At 40.2% G+C, this 17,847-nt stretch overlaps 1 protein-coding gene across 2 annotated transcripts; it reads left to right on the forward strand.

The window, feature by feature from the left end:
* The first annotated feature begins 1,079 nt into the window (after positions 1 to 1,079).
* LOC125665469 (peptidoglycan recognition protein-like) lies at positions 1,080 to 14,568 on the forward strand. 2 transcript variants are annotated; one of them, XM_048898109.2, is made up of 6 exons: positions 1,080 to 1,291; positions 11,049 to 11,244; positions 11,599 to 11,644; positions 12,522 to 12,785; positions 13,330 to 13,443; positions 14,250 to 14,568. In XM_048898109.2, exons 2-6 carry the CDS (start codon positions 11,053 to 11,055, stop codon positions 14,456 to 14,458), a joined length of 825 nt encoding a protein of 274 aa, XP_048754066.1. In that variant the 5' UTR covers positions 1,080 to 1,291; positions 11,049 to 11,052; the 3' UTR covers positions 14,459 to 14,568. The 2 variants fall into 2 exon arrangements, with proteins under 2 accessions (XP_048754066.1, XP_056008156.1); XM_056152181.1 differs by lacking the exon at positions 1,080 to 1,291 and adding an exon at positions 1,346 to 1,396.
* Positions 14,569 to 17,847: the final 3,279 nt, after the last annotated feature.

Below are 17,847 nucleotides of genomic sequence, written 5' to 3' on the forward strand. Positions count from 1 at the left end.
AAATCCACGAAATTTGATACCAACGAACATTGATGAACGCATAGCATGATATTGCTTCATTGTTCAGTTTTAATTAATGGTCATCATAAAGATGGTTTAATTGACAAAATCTAAAAATAAGACGGTACGATCATAATACGATGTATATGATCATAAGTACCTCACGTTAGGATGAGATATGAAAAATCCATGTCAGTGCGGTGTAACGATATGACCAAGAAAGTTCAATGGAGATCAAAACTTGACACATATACTTAGAAGTACACAGAGATAAGCCGGTTATTCCACATCTATGGAAGAATTAAAGTGCCAATCATCACAGCAAAAAACTGGGGTTATAGATTGAAAAGCTGGTATGCGTACTAACATGATCGAATTTTCATTTAGGACCATTTTGGTTAATAACTACAGAAACGGATCAGGTACATGTATATTTTTAAGGGGTTACGATTTACGTTGGTACAATGCCATTTTGACGGTGTATTTCCCTCCTCCGAGAAAGGATCCTTTGAAATGACACAAAGTAAGGTTTTATGTTAAAGTTATCCAATCAAACCCCTGCACAGGAGTGACCACCAAAGCAAATCATTGAGAATTCTACCACGGTTATTGCAGAGATCAAGGGAGTCATTATTCTGCGGTATACCTTCATTCGTAATAATTGATTATATGATAAAAATTGATACACATCTCGCTTGCACTTCGTGTTTAGCTAATACAACAATAAAGTCGATAACTGCATGGGAATTCGCTTATTTTCGCGATCAAGCAAGACCGCTCATTTAAAAGGTTAGTTGTTCACAAATTGCATTAACAACAAACTTGTGATGTCAAGCAAAAATCAATGAAATTATTTCTTGGGAATCGGTTTAATTGATATATGATTACGAGTATTGATAATTAATAATACGTGTTAAGCGGGGGTGGATATGAAACATTGTGTCTGTGCGATATAATCCAAAAAGTGCAATGGAGATCTCAACTTCACATCACCATGCTTTCATCAATTTTCGTAGGTATCAAATTTCGTGGATTTGTGAAAAGCACAGTTTCGTTGATTGTATATTGTTTAACGTCCCACTCGAGAATTTGTCACTTATATGGAGAACGGTTTGGTTGATATGTTATTTCGTGAGATTTTTTTATTCACTAATCTAACTGGACCGCATTGAGGGAAAACTTGTGAATTGTGTTGGATTTCCCCGCCATATCGTCTGTCTTTAATTCGGTGGTCAGTATATTTTACTCAGCGAAGTTAAACGGTGCAGAACTCTCGATATCACGGGACGTAGTAAGTAATGGGGTCTACTTTAACATTTCTATTTTAAGAAACAAACCTATTGCAGATTTTTCTGTTTCTTAAATTAGAAGTAAGTCAAAGCATGCAGAAATCATGGTATGAAATGTAATTTATTATATTAACAATCATATGTATATTTTCACTTTTATGAGGTTAGTCGGTTTATGTGATGTGATTAAGTACATTAAGATTAACGATGTCTGGAATATTGTGACATCCATTTTATTCGGTACAATTTCTTAATGACTTCACTTCACTTTGCGAAAAACTTTGCTCTACAAAGCCAATATTCTTGTCGACTTTGGGTTTCAACCTGCAAACATGCATTCACTAGCAAAAAGAAAAAAGAAAGAAAAGAAAATTCAAAAATGAAAGAAAGAAATACAATGTAGTTTGTATATAAAGTATTTTGTGGCTGAATTATCTGGTCTAGGGACGACAATTTATTGCAAGATTTAAGCAAGAATTCTAAGATTAGACAAAAAGAAAAGTCGTTCATTTTCTGAAAGTGTATGAAATGTTATATCTCGAGCCTCTTTCACGCCGGCATATTGAATGTATATCTGGCTTTTATAGACTATGCAGACGGCCTATATCATTTATCGCTCTGTTCAGGTCCTGTATGTTTCATACCAAGTAGGTTTGTCTCTTTCGTCTCCTGCAGCTGGGGGCCTCCGTGGCCGAGTGGTTAGAGCATCGCGCTCAAAATCACACGGCCTCTCGCCTCTGTCGGCGCGGGTTCGAATCCCGCTCGCGCCGGTAAGCGAGAAAGTTTCCCAGTTTACTTGCGGAATGTCGGTGGCCTCTTCCCAGGTACATTTTATCTGGGTTCTCTCTTCCACCAATAAAAACTGGGCGCCACCAGATAACTGAAAAATTGTTGGGTGTGGCGGTAAACATCAATCAATCAATCTCCTGCAGCTTCTTTCGTGGCTGATTCTGCAGTGCAATGTCTTTCACAGAATCTGCAGAGTGGGACGATGCTGCTGAGCTCTTTATTGCTGTTTTCTTTCCGTCGAAAATGTTTCTCCACCTGCTTGGTTTTTTTTCCCCCAAATATTGGCTGATATACATTTAATATCTGCAACAACTTTATTGACCGATATACATTCAATATCTGTAACTGCAAGCTAACAAAACAATCTTGGAAAAATAGGAGGCTGAACCAAAAGGACAAAGATCACAATCTACGTGTTCTTAGCACACTGCTCTATGGATCAGAAACATGATCCTCTGCAGTAAGCAAGAAAATTGAGGCAACACTTAAAATAGCAGATGCCTTTGTAAGATCTTAAGCATAACTTGGAATGATAAGGACATCAACTTGAAAGTCCCAGAAATGGCAGATCTCCACAGTATAACAACAATTCTTTGCAAAACAAGGCTGAAATGGTTAGGTCATGTAAAATGGAAGACAGGCGAATCCGAAAACAACTGCTCGATGGTGAACTGGGATGGGGGGAAACAGATAGCAAGAAACCCCAAACAACTGCTCTAATGTGAACTGGGACAGAGTAACAGAGAGCGAGGAAGACCGGGGAGGGGTGTAAGGATGCATGCAAGTCCAGTCTGTCCAAATGTGAGATAAACATCAACACATGATGAAGAAGCAGCATACTGCTGATAGGTGCTCCATTACAGTCTGTAAGGTAGATTCACTGCTCCATCACAGTCTGTACGGTAGTATCACCGCTTCATCACAGTCTGTAAGATAGATTCACTGCTTCATCACAGTCTGTAAGATAGATTCACTGCTTCATCACAGTCTGTAAGGTAGATTCACTGCTCCATCACAGTCTGTAAGATAGATTCACTGCTCCATCACAGTCTGTAAGGTAGTATCACCGCTTCATCACAGTCTGTAAGATAGATTCACTGCTCCATCACAGTCTGTAAGGTAGATTCACTGCTCCATCAGTCTGTAAGGTAGATTCACTGCTCCATCAGTCTGTAAGGTAGTATCACCGCTTCATCACAGTCTGTAAGGTAGATTCACTGCTCCATCAGTCTGTAAGGTAGATTCACTGCTTCATCACAGTCTGTAAGATAGATTCACTGCTTCATCACAGTCTGTAAGATAGATTCACTGCTTCATCACAGTCTATAAGGTAGATTCACCGCTTCATCACAGTCTGTAAGGTAGATTCACTACTTCATAACAGTCTGTAAGGTAGATTCACTGCTTCATCACAGTCTGTAAGATAGATTCACTGCTTCATCACAGTCTGTAAGATAGATTCACTGCTCCATCACAGTCTGTAAGATAGATTCACTGCTTCATCACAGTCTGTAAGATAGATTCACTGCTCCATCACAGTCTGTAAGGTAGATTCACTGCTTCATCACAGTCTGTAAGGTAGATTCACTGCTTCATCACAGTCTGTAAGATAGATTCACTGCTTCATCACAGTCTGTAAGATAGATTCACTGCTTCATCACAGTCTGTAAGGTAGATTCACCGCTTCATCACAGTCTGTAAGGTAGATTCACTACTTCATAACAGTCTGTAAGGTAGATTCACTGCTTCATCACAGTCTGTAAGATAGATTCACTGCTTCATCACAGTCTGTAAGATAGATTCACTGCTCCATCACAGTCTGTAAGATAGATTCACTGCTTCATCACAGTCTGTAAGATAGATTCACTGCTCCATCACAGTCTGTAAGGTAGATTCACTGCTTCATCACAGTCTGTAAGGTAGATTCACTGCTCCATCACAGTCTGTAAGATAGATTCACTGCTTCATCACAGTCTGTAAGATAGATTCACTGCTCCATCACAGTCTGTAAGATAGATTCACTGCTTCATCACAGTCTGTAAGATAGATTCACTGCTCCATCACAGTCTGTAAGGTAGATTCACTGCTCCATCACAGTCTGTAAGATAGATTCACTGCTTCATCACAGTCTGTAAGATAGATTCACTGCTTCATCACAGTCTGTAAGATAGATTCACTGCTCCATCACAGTCTGTAAGATAGATTCACTGCTTCATCACAGTCTGTAAGATAGATTCACTGCTCCATCACAGTCTGTAAGGTAGATTCACTGCTCCATCACAGTCTGTAAGATAGATTCACTGCTTCATCACAGTCTGTAAGATAGATTCACTGCTTCATCACAGTCTGTAAGATAGATTCACTGCTTCATCACAGTCTGTAAGATAGATTCACTGCTTCATCACAGTCTGTAAGATAGATTCACTGCTTCATCACAGTTTGTAAGGTAGATTCACTGCTCCATTACAGTCTGTAAGGTATATTCACTGCTCCATCACTGTCTGTAAGGTAGATTAACTATGGACGACCAGTGCTGCATCATCAGCAAAGAGGTCTCTGGTTGTAGTAGTTTGGATCTAAGTCTTGGCTCTGAGTCGCGAAGGATTCCTTTGTTAGCTGGCTTGTTTTATTTTCTCATGAAGCAGAGTTTATTCCAAAGTTTCTGTATGAGAGAGAAAAAATTCTTGCTGTGGCCCTCAACTTGACATTTAGATATATCGACGACGTTTTATCTATTAACAATAATAATTTTCATTCACATATCGATTCCATATATCGGATCCCTGTGAACTCAAAATGAAAGACATCATAGAGTCCTCCACAACTGCTTTGTACTTAGATATTTTATTGAAAATGGATATAAACGGCAAACTAACAACTCAACTTCGTGACAAACGGGATGAATTCAGCTTCTCCATCATCAACTTTTCATATTTATGGAGCAATATCCCATTATCACCTGCATATGGTTTTTACATCTCTCAACTGATGCGATACGCAAGAGCTTGTTCTGCCCTTGTTCAGTTTTAAATCGAAGATGGCTACTGACAAACAATTTTGCAAATCCTATGATAGTTATAATGATCTAGTTTGCCAATACAAACTATCATTAGGTTAACTGCTGTCTGACTGTTTCATACCGATTGTTAGGCCGTTTTTTGGTACACTGATTTTGACTACGGATTACTCCGTTTACCTGATCAAGACATAGGAATCACGGCGGGTGTGACTGGTCGACAGGGGATGCTTACTCCTCCTAGGTACCTGATCTCAACTCTGGTATGTTCAGGGGTCGATCCGTGTTTGCCCAATTCTTTATTTTGTATTCCTTAAAGGAGTTATGAGATCACTGTTCGCTATCGTCACCTTTCATCTAGAGTTATGAGATCACTGTTCGCTATCGTCACCTTTCATCTAGAGTTATGAGATCACTGTTCGCTATCGTCACCTTTCATCTAGAGTTATGAATCACTGTTCGCTATCGTCACCTTTCATCTAGAGTTATGAGATCACTGTTCGCTATCGTTACCTTTCATCTAGAGTTATGAGATCACTGTTCGCTATCGTCACCTTTCATCTAGAAACCACACACTAAACCTTCTAAGTTATGAAACATTGTTTCTTGGAGATTGAACGATTGAAAGCGCTGCTACTAAGTACCGGGGAAACCTTTTTTTAGTAGAACATATTTAATATTCCGACCATTGGTTACTCTTTTCAAAAAGCTTTAAAATGCAGGACAATAAGGCTACAGACCTATAACTGTTGCACGAGTCCCATCTTTGATTATCATGCCACGTTTCCATTTGACGAGAATGGCGTTGAATAACTTAAGGAGTTGAGCATTTTACCGTCGTGCGTTGTGTGTTCATCAGTAATCAGATCATATCCTGGCCCTCTCTGTAGTTTTAATGTGTCAATCGCACCAACGATTTCTTGTAAAGTGATTTTCTCCGGTGTGACCGGTCGACAAGGGATGTTTATTCCTCCTAGTCACCTTATCCCACCTCTGGTATGTCCAGGGGATCCGTGTTTGCTGAACTTTTAGTCAGGAGGCCAAAATCTGTAGCCATCGTAAAAAGGGGGTCCGATGCCAATTTCATGTTAGAATAGTCCAACTGGGTTTTTTTTATGTGTCCAGGCATCCAGGAGTCCGGATCCACTTGTTGGACATTAAGAATCTGGATGGTACCGCCGCCATGACAGTTTTCAAGATGGCCGCCACCGGAATTTGTTTAAACCCTATCATAGGTTGTCATGACTAGAATTGATTGATGTTTACATCAATTATATCATAATCCAACACGAGGAAGTCATTTATGCGTTTTATTTTTGCACTGGATCACAAACAGTTATGTTACCGCCGATTTTATCTTTTAAAAATAAGGAAAAACAGGCAAAATTGAAGACAAAGAGTACTCTACAGCAGTAATCTTCTTTGGTTGACTTTAAAACCGTATCATCACAACTTGTGCTATAAAAGAACTAAAACAATATGTACTATCTGTATTTATCTTCACAAACAATTATTACTTGTTTGTCAAATGTGTACATGCACACATCAACGCGACATTTATAGAACAAATTTGGCAAAACCGATACATTTCTCAGTTCAAGTCTATTGTCAGGATTATTACTGACACAGTAAATTTAATTGTCATCATAATGTTCATAAAGGGAATCGATTCATTTTATGTCAGGGCGTTATTTGTGTCAGATTCTCCATAACACAGAACACGGCCTTACACAAACCTTACATGGAAACCGCAAACACAGCTCATAGTTGTTGACTGATTTTCAATAGTAAAAGGATTTGCATCTACATGGTTGTGTGCGTCCAAGTCCATTATGTGTACATTTGTAACGTCGAGCCGCACAAGACATACGGCATTTGCATGTTGTAAGTTCCAAACACATTTTAGCGATTGGTCTGCCAGCCAACAGCCGTGGCTGAAGCCACTTATTGCCTCCCCCAGTTCCTACCCACTATCCTCAGGTGCAGGCGGTAGATGTGATTCCTTTTCCAGGGCTCTTCTTCACACAAGGGTCTGATAATGTGCCCGCCTGATGTGAAGGATAAGAGCATCACGAATTGGAGGCAGATTCTCAATTGTTTTGATCAAGGCTAGGAATAGATCATGCCTACGTTCTGAATGGAATAGTCTTGGCTATTGGGATCATATAGCTTGTAGACAAAGGATCTGCATCAGCAAGAACATTGTCATCCGGAAAATCTTCCCTGCCTAGATTCTGCAAAAGCTGAGAGTACTTCTGGAAGACAGACCATGCAGAGGGCTTCCCAATTTCAACACACTGTCTTGTACTGTTACAGCATTAAATGCCAGATGTGCTGCCTTCTGCGAATCTGTAATGTTAATGGATTGAACAGGAACAAAATTGTTGCTTCGTTGGCAATCCACACAAAGAGATTGAGCTGCGGCTGATAAGCAAGAAGAAAAATGAGGACATCAGCGTCTCGACTCACCACAATTGTTTGCGGTTATCCCTGCTCACTTGCGTCCTTCGCAGGAAGACGAATTCTCATATCAGCCTCTTCGTGCTCAGGGGATGACAGCTTTGAAACATCTCTTCTTGATGAAGTCCACACTTTTGCTGGGTCTGTGAATCCTCCATTCAACACCAGCTCTCGTCCTTGTTGATTCTGGAACTTGTGCGCTAACTTTGTGCATAGAATTTTGCCAAGCTAGCTTTGTTTTCATCTGAGGAGATGAAACTCTCTCACTGTCCCATGGACTGGTTTCTTGTATGCATGTCTCGTCTGACTGCCTTCTTTTCCCACACTCTCTGACTGCAAGCTGTTTATTTGATTGTTTTCTTCGTGTACTGGTGAATATAACAAACAGTGACTGGTCAAAGGCAACATCAACCAAGGAACAATGGTTTGAGAACATGTGACTGATATGGTCAGCAACACCATCAATCTATTCGCCGAGATATTTAGCGTTCACCCTGTTCCCTAATGTCTGGATCATGACCATTCCATCAATGACAGTGCATGTTGGCATTGGCCTGGGTACGTCATTGTGTTAAGCCTTGCTGGAGAGGACTTATACAGGCAGTGCCTGCTGTCCAATCCTATTATGAATTATCATAATAAAATACTGTTTAAATTAAGCCTTACTGGAGAATCTTGTCGAGGTCACCTTTGTTGTGGGGTAGACGCAGTGTGCCATCAGGCATTGCCAATGAAAGTGGAACTGCACAAATCTCTTGCTCCAACATTTTGATCAGGTCAACATCTCTCCCTGCCTTCATAGTTGTGACCACACGTGCAGGAAGCTTTCTTTCTGCCTTTAGTGCAACAGTTTTTTTCGTTCCAACATTGACTTTAACAGTGTACATACTGTCGTACGTTTGCAGGTTCTTTGACTTGATTCTGTCCTGAAAACCTGTAGTCTTCTTGATCAGCCTCGCCTCAACAAACATCGACACAATCTGCTTTCCAGTGGATTTAGCATGCAATAGGTCATTCGTTACTACTTCAATGGCAATATCCCCTGTGGTAATCGAAACTAGTTCTGAGGAAGTACGATCAAGTGGGTTGAACAGATTGATAAGCTTTCGCACATACGCTTGGTCTTCCATCATTCTTTTGGGACCAAAAGCTTTGTGTGCATATTCATGTTCATCATCATCATCATCATCAGCTACCTTGTACATGGTCTTGGTGTTTCTGGTAAGCTGAGTTCTCTCGTTGAAAGTTAGGCCCTACCTGTCACGTGTCTAGGGTTTTTTTTATCCCCACAAGTCCTCCAGCTATCTTACCGACCTCGTTGACATGTTCAACAGCCTGGTCATCGGGTATCTCATTGAACTTCTGTTTTGTTTCTTTTGTGACAAAGTCTCTTGCAAGAAGGCCTTTGTACACCTCTGGAGCAGTCAAGGGCAACATGCGCATATCAGCGAGGAAGACTACTCCCCAACGTAAGTGGTGGAAATGATCAAATGCTGTAAACCATGGCAGCATTTCAGCAAATGATGTCAAGAACGGGTCCCAGTCTCCCTCACGAAAAGCGTACGTGAATCTCAAGAGGATGGAGATCAACTTCATATAGGTCCTCCGGTAGGAGAAAGTGGCATTCTCTGAGGAAGTTTCGAACTCATCAAACAGGTTTTCACTAGAGGAACTGATTCTTCTGTCATCGTTGCTGTTGCTGTTGCTGTTGAAATATGTGTAAAAACACACACACAGCTTAACTTCTGCATACAACAAACACAACACACATACATAAGTACGCACGCACACACCACTTGAATAAGACTTCCTTATGCCTAGACACACTATAACAAGGGGTCCATGTGCTACATCGCTCAGATGAATCACCTTGGCACATATTTAGAGATTTCTCCCGTATAATTGCGTGTAAAACTTTGATACCTATTGCTACAACCTACCCCCGGAGGCCATGATTTTTACAAACTTGAATATGCCCTATGTCAGGAAGCTTTCATGCAAATGTAAACTTCTCTGGCCTAATGGTTCTTGAGAAGATTTTCAAAGATTTTCTCTATATATTTGTTCTACCCACCCACCCACCCCCACCCCCAGGTGGGGGGGGGGGGCATGATTTTAACAAACATGAATCTGCACTATGCCAGGAAGCTTTCATGTAAATTTCAGCTCTTCTGGCCCAGTGGTTCTTGAGAAGATTTTTAAATTGATCCCACACTATTTTACATTTTTGTAATAATTTTCCCTTTGAAGAGAGTATGGCCCTTCATTTGAAAGAACTCGAAAGCCCTTTACCCAAGATTGCTTTTGGTCAAGTTTGGTTGAAATTGGCCCAGTGGTTCTGGAGAAGAAGCTAAAAATGCAAAAAGTTTACAGACGGACAAACAGACAGACGATGGACGATGGACAACTGACGATCAGAAAAGCTCACTCGAGCTTTTAGTTCAGGTGAGCTAAAAACCAATTGGACATTTCTAACATGAAATCAGCAGCGAAAAAAGTTATATCAAGCACACGACTACTTTCTGCCACCCCCCCCCCCCCTCCCCCCCCCCCCCCCCCCCCACACACACACATGAAAGTGGGGGACATTTGTAATTTGTAAACTAAGGTTTATGATAATGCTAAAATCGACTTAGTCATCACAAAATACATAGGAATTGACGCTAGAATTTTAATTTTATCCCAATTAGAAGCTGAGATATGTCAAGAAGTGTAAAACCCGGCGGCCATTTTGAAAACTGCCATGGCGGCCACACTATCCATATCCAGAATATCCAACAAGTGGATTCGTATTTCTGTATATCTGGACTACCTATTTTCACTTGTTGGACCATTCTAACACGCAGATGGCATCGACTTACACAATTTTGACTTTGGCCTCCTGACTATTTCTATTTTGTATTGCTTATAGGAGTTATGAAATTGACCATTGTTCGTTATCTTCACCTTTTCGTGGAAGACAATTCAATAAAGTCCTCACTTTCAATTTTTAAATGCTGTATCTTTTCCTCAATCTTCTTTTTAAACACGTGATTGAACTCCGTTTAGTCTAAGAGCTTATATAATTTATTGTAACATGAAGCAAATGTTTCTCTAACACTATGTGGGTGCGTGTATGTCGTTCCATCCATTACAGATCTAGGAATATAGTCTTGCATAAACAGTTATCAGTGGGTCCCCACTAGGGCTTTGTCCTGCACCCACTGGGGGCCTCAAGGCAGCCCCCAGACCCCCTGCCTCACAAAGTTGTCCCCCCCACCGAAATTCTCGGATCCGCCCCTGATTATCATGCTCTGCGTATAGAGCACTTCAAAACCGTTCCTTTGCCCGCTTATATTTGCTTTGCTGTTGTAACAAACTGGCATGCTTTACAATTTTAAAACAAATATGATACGTAGAAATATCATGTAACAAAATGCATAGCATAATATGTATTCAACCATACCTTTATATAAAGTCCTGTATAATACATTCATGATTAATTCGAATTTCAGAATCATGTGGACAACAGTAGCTTTAATTTTCACTACATTCCAAATAATAAATGCAAAGGACTGTGCATGTGCGCTGACAAAAGTTCAAATTCTGAATAACGATGCCGGGTTTGTGGGTGTGGCGTTGACAGGGGAGTGTTTCCAGTTGCTTGGCAACAGTAACAACACTTGGCGACACATACAGTATCAGGGTCAGGTAAGCCCACGTGCTCATCACGTGTACTGTATTTTATAGGAAAAAACTAGTTAACGAGTTTTAATTTTAAACTGAGTATTGTTCGGATAATTTATATAATATATACACTGTAAATGTCTTGCCATAGGCGGATCCAGAAAATTTTCAAAGAGGGGAGGGAGTGTTGAGTTGTGAGGAGGAGAGAAATAATGATTTTTATTTGGTTAAAAAAGTTCAACCAAAAGGGCTGGGGGATTACAACCCTAATAACTCCCCTCTAGATCCGCCACTGTGGACCACATATTTTGAAATCATTATTTTCGATGCAATATTTTTTTTCTTCAAAGTGTTATATAATCTTCACCTTACTTGCAGAGCGCATGGATACAGGTTTCATCCGTCGGAATAAGAGATTGTGACAGTAAGTCTTTTGCATGTGGGGGTGACTTGGGAGGGAGATAAAGAAGGGATGGAAAAAACAATGAAAGGGAGGATAGAGAGAAAGAAAAGAGAGAGAGAGAGAGCTGGGGAGGGAGGAAAATGATGACAAACTTTGCGGAAAGATGGAGAAATAAGACCGGGAGGAGGAAGAAATGAGAGCGAATGAACGAGATAGGAGAGGGAGATAGGGGACCGGGAGACTGAGCAGGGGAGATGAGACCGGAAGAGGAGGAGACCGGGGGAGGGAGGGTTCGAAATACCTTGGTAGTTTTGAATATATCAACACGTGTCACATAAATCCAATATACTACACCGCATAAAGAAATGGTTCTTAATTAACTGCACAATGGTTATGTGATCTTGACTAAGCTGGTTTGAGTGTTGATCATGGGACATTAATCGGTTTTCCTCATGTGTTCCAAACATTTTTATTGATGTTAAATGGGGAACTGAGATCGGGCACAAGGTCCTCTTCGTCAAATAAAAAAAGCTAGGAACCATTACGACAAATTCAGTTTTAATCTCAGTGACCAGGAAGCTCAAGTGAGGTTTTCTAATCAAAATCAACCCGTTCTTATTGTCTGTTGTCTGTAACTTTTAAATTGTCTCCATTTCTGGTAAATCTTGTCTTTCCAATACATGTACACTGTAGCGAGGATTAGTGAGATATTGTGACATTACAATTAGTTTATGAGTCACTCTTATTATCTCTAGAGAACCACCCAATCGCGACCTCTTATTACAGAGCTTCCAGAGATTGCCGGGAAAGAACGATAAGTTGCGATTGGGGTACTAAGGTGTCCCAGGTGAGCGTTGTGGCCCATGTGTCTATTCTAATACATACTGTAAATATACAGGTACAGTTCCGACGACTACGCCCGGCTCCATCGACCCCACTGCCGTCAGACCTTCTCCAAAGTTATCCGGATGTCCAACAATCGTCACACGTGCTGATTGGGGAGCCATGCCACCTTCTCATGACATGACGCTGTTGACTAAGACCCCAAACTACGCATTCATACATCATGGTGCATCGAGTCCGTGTTCTACATTGGACGAGTGTTCGAAACGTGTTCGCGCATATCAAACGTTTCATATGTCAGCGCCACCTGCTGGGCGAGGTAAATAACACTTATTTCATTTTAAATACTGCATAAAGGTATAATCTCGATCCCCGAGATTAGAATTGAAGATTTCTGAATATAAACACACTACACTAAACAAACTTTCTCATCGGTGTTCATTAGGCGTATGACATTAATGATACCAATCGAACACGCTTCGACCTTTTTCGTTAAGTCGATGAATAACACAGAGAGAAGAGATCAACCGAAGGGTGTCTTAATTATTTGGAAAGGATAAGACTTCATAAAACTGATACAAAATAACAATGATAATAACCATTATATACAACTAATAAGAATTGACAGGTTGCAGCTTTGCCATTGCGAGCACGCCACATAGTGTGCATCATACGGTCAACGTTAGATTAGATTATAAGAGTCATTAATTTACCGCTGTAACTCCATCCAGTGACGTAGAGCACGCATACGCTTAGTAGTAGATAAGAAAACCAATTTAGTGGCGGAACAGATTAGAACTTTTGTGTAATACTCTCCAATTTAGCTTGTCGAGCTATTAACACTGTTTTCTTTTTTTTGCAAGGCTGGTGGGACATCGGGTACAGCTTTATGATAGGAGAGGACGGAAATGTGTACGAAGGCCGCGGCTGGGATGAGGTCGGCGCTCACACGTACGGGTACAACTCCGTGGGATTAGGTGATTATATACACATAGCTACAACTCCGTGGGATTATATATACATAGCTACAACTCCGTGAGATTAGGTGATTATATACACGTAGGCTACAACTCTGTGAGCTTAGGTGATTATAAAGCTACGTATAGCTACAGCTCCGTGGGTTTTCGTAATTACAAGGAAATTTTACAAAGTGAAACAAAAACTTAACCACACATGGCTTTTAGCTATGAGTTTTACAGGCACCACTACTTGACTTTTAGCTACAAGCTTTACACGCACCACGAACTAGAAATACATGGTCACGGTCCGATGTGGTATACGGGGTATCTTTACACGACAGGAGATAGGAGGGAAGTCAGCGACCCTTCGTTAGTTTCAATCAAACCGAAAACGAAAGTATCTTTGCTATACGGGTCCGACATTAAGCTAGTCAGCAATTCTGAGAAATAGAGCAATATAGGAAGTTATTGGCCGAGTGTATTAATTGTTTAACGTCCCTCTCGATCATATTTCATTAATATCATGAATATGGAGACATCACCATTGCTGGTGAAAGGCTGCAAAATTTAGGCCTATATTCGGCGCTTTCGGCCTTTAAGCAGGGAGGAATCTTCATCGTGCCACACCTGCTGTGACACAGGGCCTCGGTTTTTGATGTCTCATCCGAAGGACCGCGCCCCATTTAGTCGCCTCTTACAACAAGCAAGGGGTACAGATGATCTATTCTAACCCGGATACCCACGGGAATGGAAGGGAGGATGTTGAAATTATGGAAGAATGATGGCATAATTTTAATGCTTAGCTGACTTTCTAATTTCAATAGGTATCTCTTTTATCGGTGATTTCCGGGAGAGGCTCCCTAATCAGAACGCCATTGACGCCGCGCATGCGCTCATTAAGTGTGGCGTGGATAACGGTAAATTAACTAGAGACTACAAACTAAAGGGTCATCGTGATGTGGGGAACACGGAATGTCCAGGCCAGACCCTCTACGACTACATCCAGTCCTGGCCTCACTACACCCGACACTGACCCATAACAACCGGGGGCGGATCAAGCATCTAATGTGTATACAAATGTGCATGTAATGTATTGTCAGTCATATATGATCGTCATTCAACGAATAAAAAAAATCGACATTATTACATATCTACACCTGATTTAGTTCTGGTGGTGCGACTTTACATCGTATGGTTGAAATATAATGACACGCAAAAGAAACGAAACCCCCATTTAAAGGAAAAGAAAAAAGAATGAAATGAACCTTTCCGGTATAAATGTATTGTCAGTTACTTTTCACCATCTTTAGTACAGCAACACAAGGTAGTTTAAACCAAGATAAAGTACACGTGGAATCAGATTGCAGAGTAAACAAAAGAGCGTAAAAAACAACCAGACATTATGTCCTATAGATCAGTAAAAAACAATAAGATATTTAATATGTCCTGTAGATCATTGTAAAAAAAAAAAAAAAAAAAAGAGTGTAAAAAACAACCAGACATTATGTCCTGTAGATCAGTAAAAACAATAAGATATTTAATATGTCCTGTAGATCAGTGTAAAAAAACAACAACAACCAGCTATGATGTCCTGTAGATCAGTTAAAAAACCAACCTGATATGATGTCCTGCAGAGATGGGGCGATTACATTGTAAATGTAATTGATTACGATTACGATTACTTTGAAAATCTATGATTACGATTACGATTACACATATTTTGAAAGTAATTGATTACAATTACGATTACTGTGAAAAGTAATCATGATTACATGCTTTTGAACAAGAAAAACAACAAATATTTACTGGTTTTATTAACAATAGAGCACAGTATAGTGAACTACTAATTAGGAGTGAGCTCATACTCATTAAGTAACAATAGATCAATGAGATGTACAGTAAATGATACAGGGTATACTAGTTCAGATTATTAAGTTTAATTTAAACAGATTTAGACCTTAGTTGCTATTGAATACATGCAAATACTGTAAGTATAATATCATATAGATATGGATAAATCTTATGATGGCACACATAACATACATAAGCTCTAACTGTTATCTATTAAATAATTATTTTAATATAAATATAAAGTAATCATTGTAATCATTATTGTAATCATAAATTACGATTACTTTGCCAAAGTAATTGATTACGATTACTTTGCTTTAAAAACAAATGTAATTAATTACGATTACGATTACTTAAAAAAATGTAATCGATTGTAATCAATTACGATTACTGATTACGATTACCCCATCTCTGATGTCCTGTAGATCAGTGAAAAACACACCGGATATGATGTCCTGTAGATCAGTAAAAAAAACCAGATATGATGTCCTGTTGATCAGTAAAAAAAAAAAAAAAACACCAGATATATGATGTCCTGTAGATCAGGGAACATTTCAAAAATCTACCAGACAAGTTGAAAATTCACTAGACAGAAGAAAAAATTAAAACAGTGACTGCGACAGTTCAACATATTAACTTGTTTTTAACAGGCAACAGCGGAGCTCCATTCTGATGTGTGTGTGTGTGTACATATGTGTGTGTAAGTGTCTGTCTGTGTGTGTGTGTGTGTGTGTGTGTAATGGAAGGTGAAGATAACGAACAGTGATCAATCTCATAACTCCTACAAGCAATACAAAATAGATAGTTGGGCAAACACGGACCCCTGGACACACTAGAGGTGGGATCAGGTGCCTAGGAGGAGTAAGCATCCCTTGTCGACCGGTCACACCCGCCGTGAGCCCTATATCCTGAGGTAAATGGAGTTATCCGCAGTCCAAATCAGCTTGGGTGATGAATATACAGCAGCTATGGACATAGGTTAACATGCAGCTGTTTAAGCGCTGTTGTACCATAGTACTGCGCAAATACATCTTCCTTCTACGCAGTGATGAGAAGGAGATCTCAGCTGTCGACGTAGTCACTGGAATAGTCAGGTAGATTTTCAGAATTTTGTCGACTTCCAAGAGGGGCCTCCTTGTAACCTCATCCTTGGCCGTGGACTGACAGATCGTACGTACAGATGTCACCCCCTTTATTTTCCTTCATGCATCCTCGGTAAAAATGTCCAAAAGCATTTTACTTTGGATAGTTGATTTATCAACTGATATGTCATCCTTGTAGAGATCAGATATTAAAGACGGTAACTCGGTAATCATTGGCAGCTTGGAGGAGGAGTGCCTCTGTGTTTCTGACTCTGTCCATGTTGCGCTGTTGAAACCCTTCTTCTAGTCCACGTTGAACAATAGGGCCTTGTTACGACACGTTTGGTCGTTTTGGCACGTTTTGGTCGCCGACGACCATTCGTGCCGCACGTTTGGTCGCCAGCGACCAAACATGCCGTACGTATCGTCGCCCTGCGACCGAATGTGCCGTGAGGGTGGACACGAATGGTCGTCAATTTTAGGTCATACCCGAGCACGAATGGGAACCACCGAAGCCCAACTCCAAAACCTCAGCTTTGGTTTTCTCCTCCTCCTCCTCCTCCAGCACCTATTCCCCTTCCTTCTCTTTCTCCCTTCTAATCCTCCTCCACCTTCTTCTCCAAATCCTTCATCAATTTCTTCCGGTTTGATCAAACCGAACGAGTCTTTTGAATTGGCAAGGTAATAGCTATAAGTTGGATATGGCGCTTTCTAAAAGCCTTCGATTAACAATCTTATTCCGATTCGAAACAGCTCTTTAAATTTCGACATGTTTTAAATGTGCAGAGAATAGGCCTAATCTTGCATTCCATAAATGTGACGTAATAGGGTAGGTCTACAAGAGGAGAGAGTGCACTAAACATGACATCCTCCATAGACGCCTACTATTCAACAAGTCAGAGCTATCCCCCGCGCTGTCCCTACAATCATCCCATGTAACCTCTCTTTCTCTCTCTCTCTCTCTCACGCAAAAACACAGTCCCTCTCTCTCTCTCTCTCTCTCTCTCTCTTACACGCCAAATTCAATAACAGAGAGAAAGACAACTGTGTTTCTACTAAATACATTAAAAAATAATGTCTCTATTTGAGAGATCCAGTTTCATGTTTGAAAAATGCTTCATGCCTACAGTTTATGAAGTTGCAAAATTTATAGATTTGCTTACTCCACCTATGTTCAATTTGATGCGTACTTTGTAAAAGTACCAATTTTGTAGCCATTTCGTACATTTTACTCCATGCTTATCGCTAGTACAGTAGTTGGCTTAAATTCCTTTTTTTTAATTTTGTTCATCATGATAGTACTGATGGATTTCTTTTTTACATTAAGTCAACATGATAAGTGGTAAAGTGCTCTTCATGAATATTATGTTCACTAAAATTAAAACTGTGCACGCAGTGTTGTTTATGCCGAATCTAAAGATTTTATTTTCTTATCAAACCATGACAAATGGTAGTAGTTGCTTTGTATTTCACTCTGTGTGCTCATCAA

The sequence above is a fragment of the Ostrea edulis genome, chromosome 10 (assembly GCF_947568905.1).
Source record: "Ostrea edulis chromosome 10, xbOstEdul1.1, whole genome shotgun sequence".
Classification (NCBI taxonomy): domain Eukaryota; kingdom Metazoa; phylum Mollusca; class Bivalvia; order Ostreida; family Ostreidae; genus Ostrea; species Ostrea edulis.

Coding starts and splice junctions, on each gene's coding strand:
- LOC125665469 (XM_048898109.2), top strand. CDS start 11,053: ATGTGGACAACAGTAGCTTTAATTTTCACTACATTCCAAATAATAAAT. Junction 11,245..11,598: donor ACATACAGTATCAGGGTCAG/GTAAGCCCACGT, acceptor CCTTACTTGCAG/AGCGCATGGATACAGGTTTC. Junction 13,444..14,249: donor GTACAACTCCGTGGGATTAG/GTGATTATATAC, acceptor TAATTTCAATAG/GTATCTCTTTTATCGGTGAT.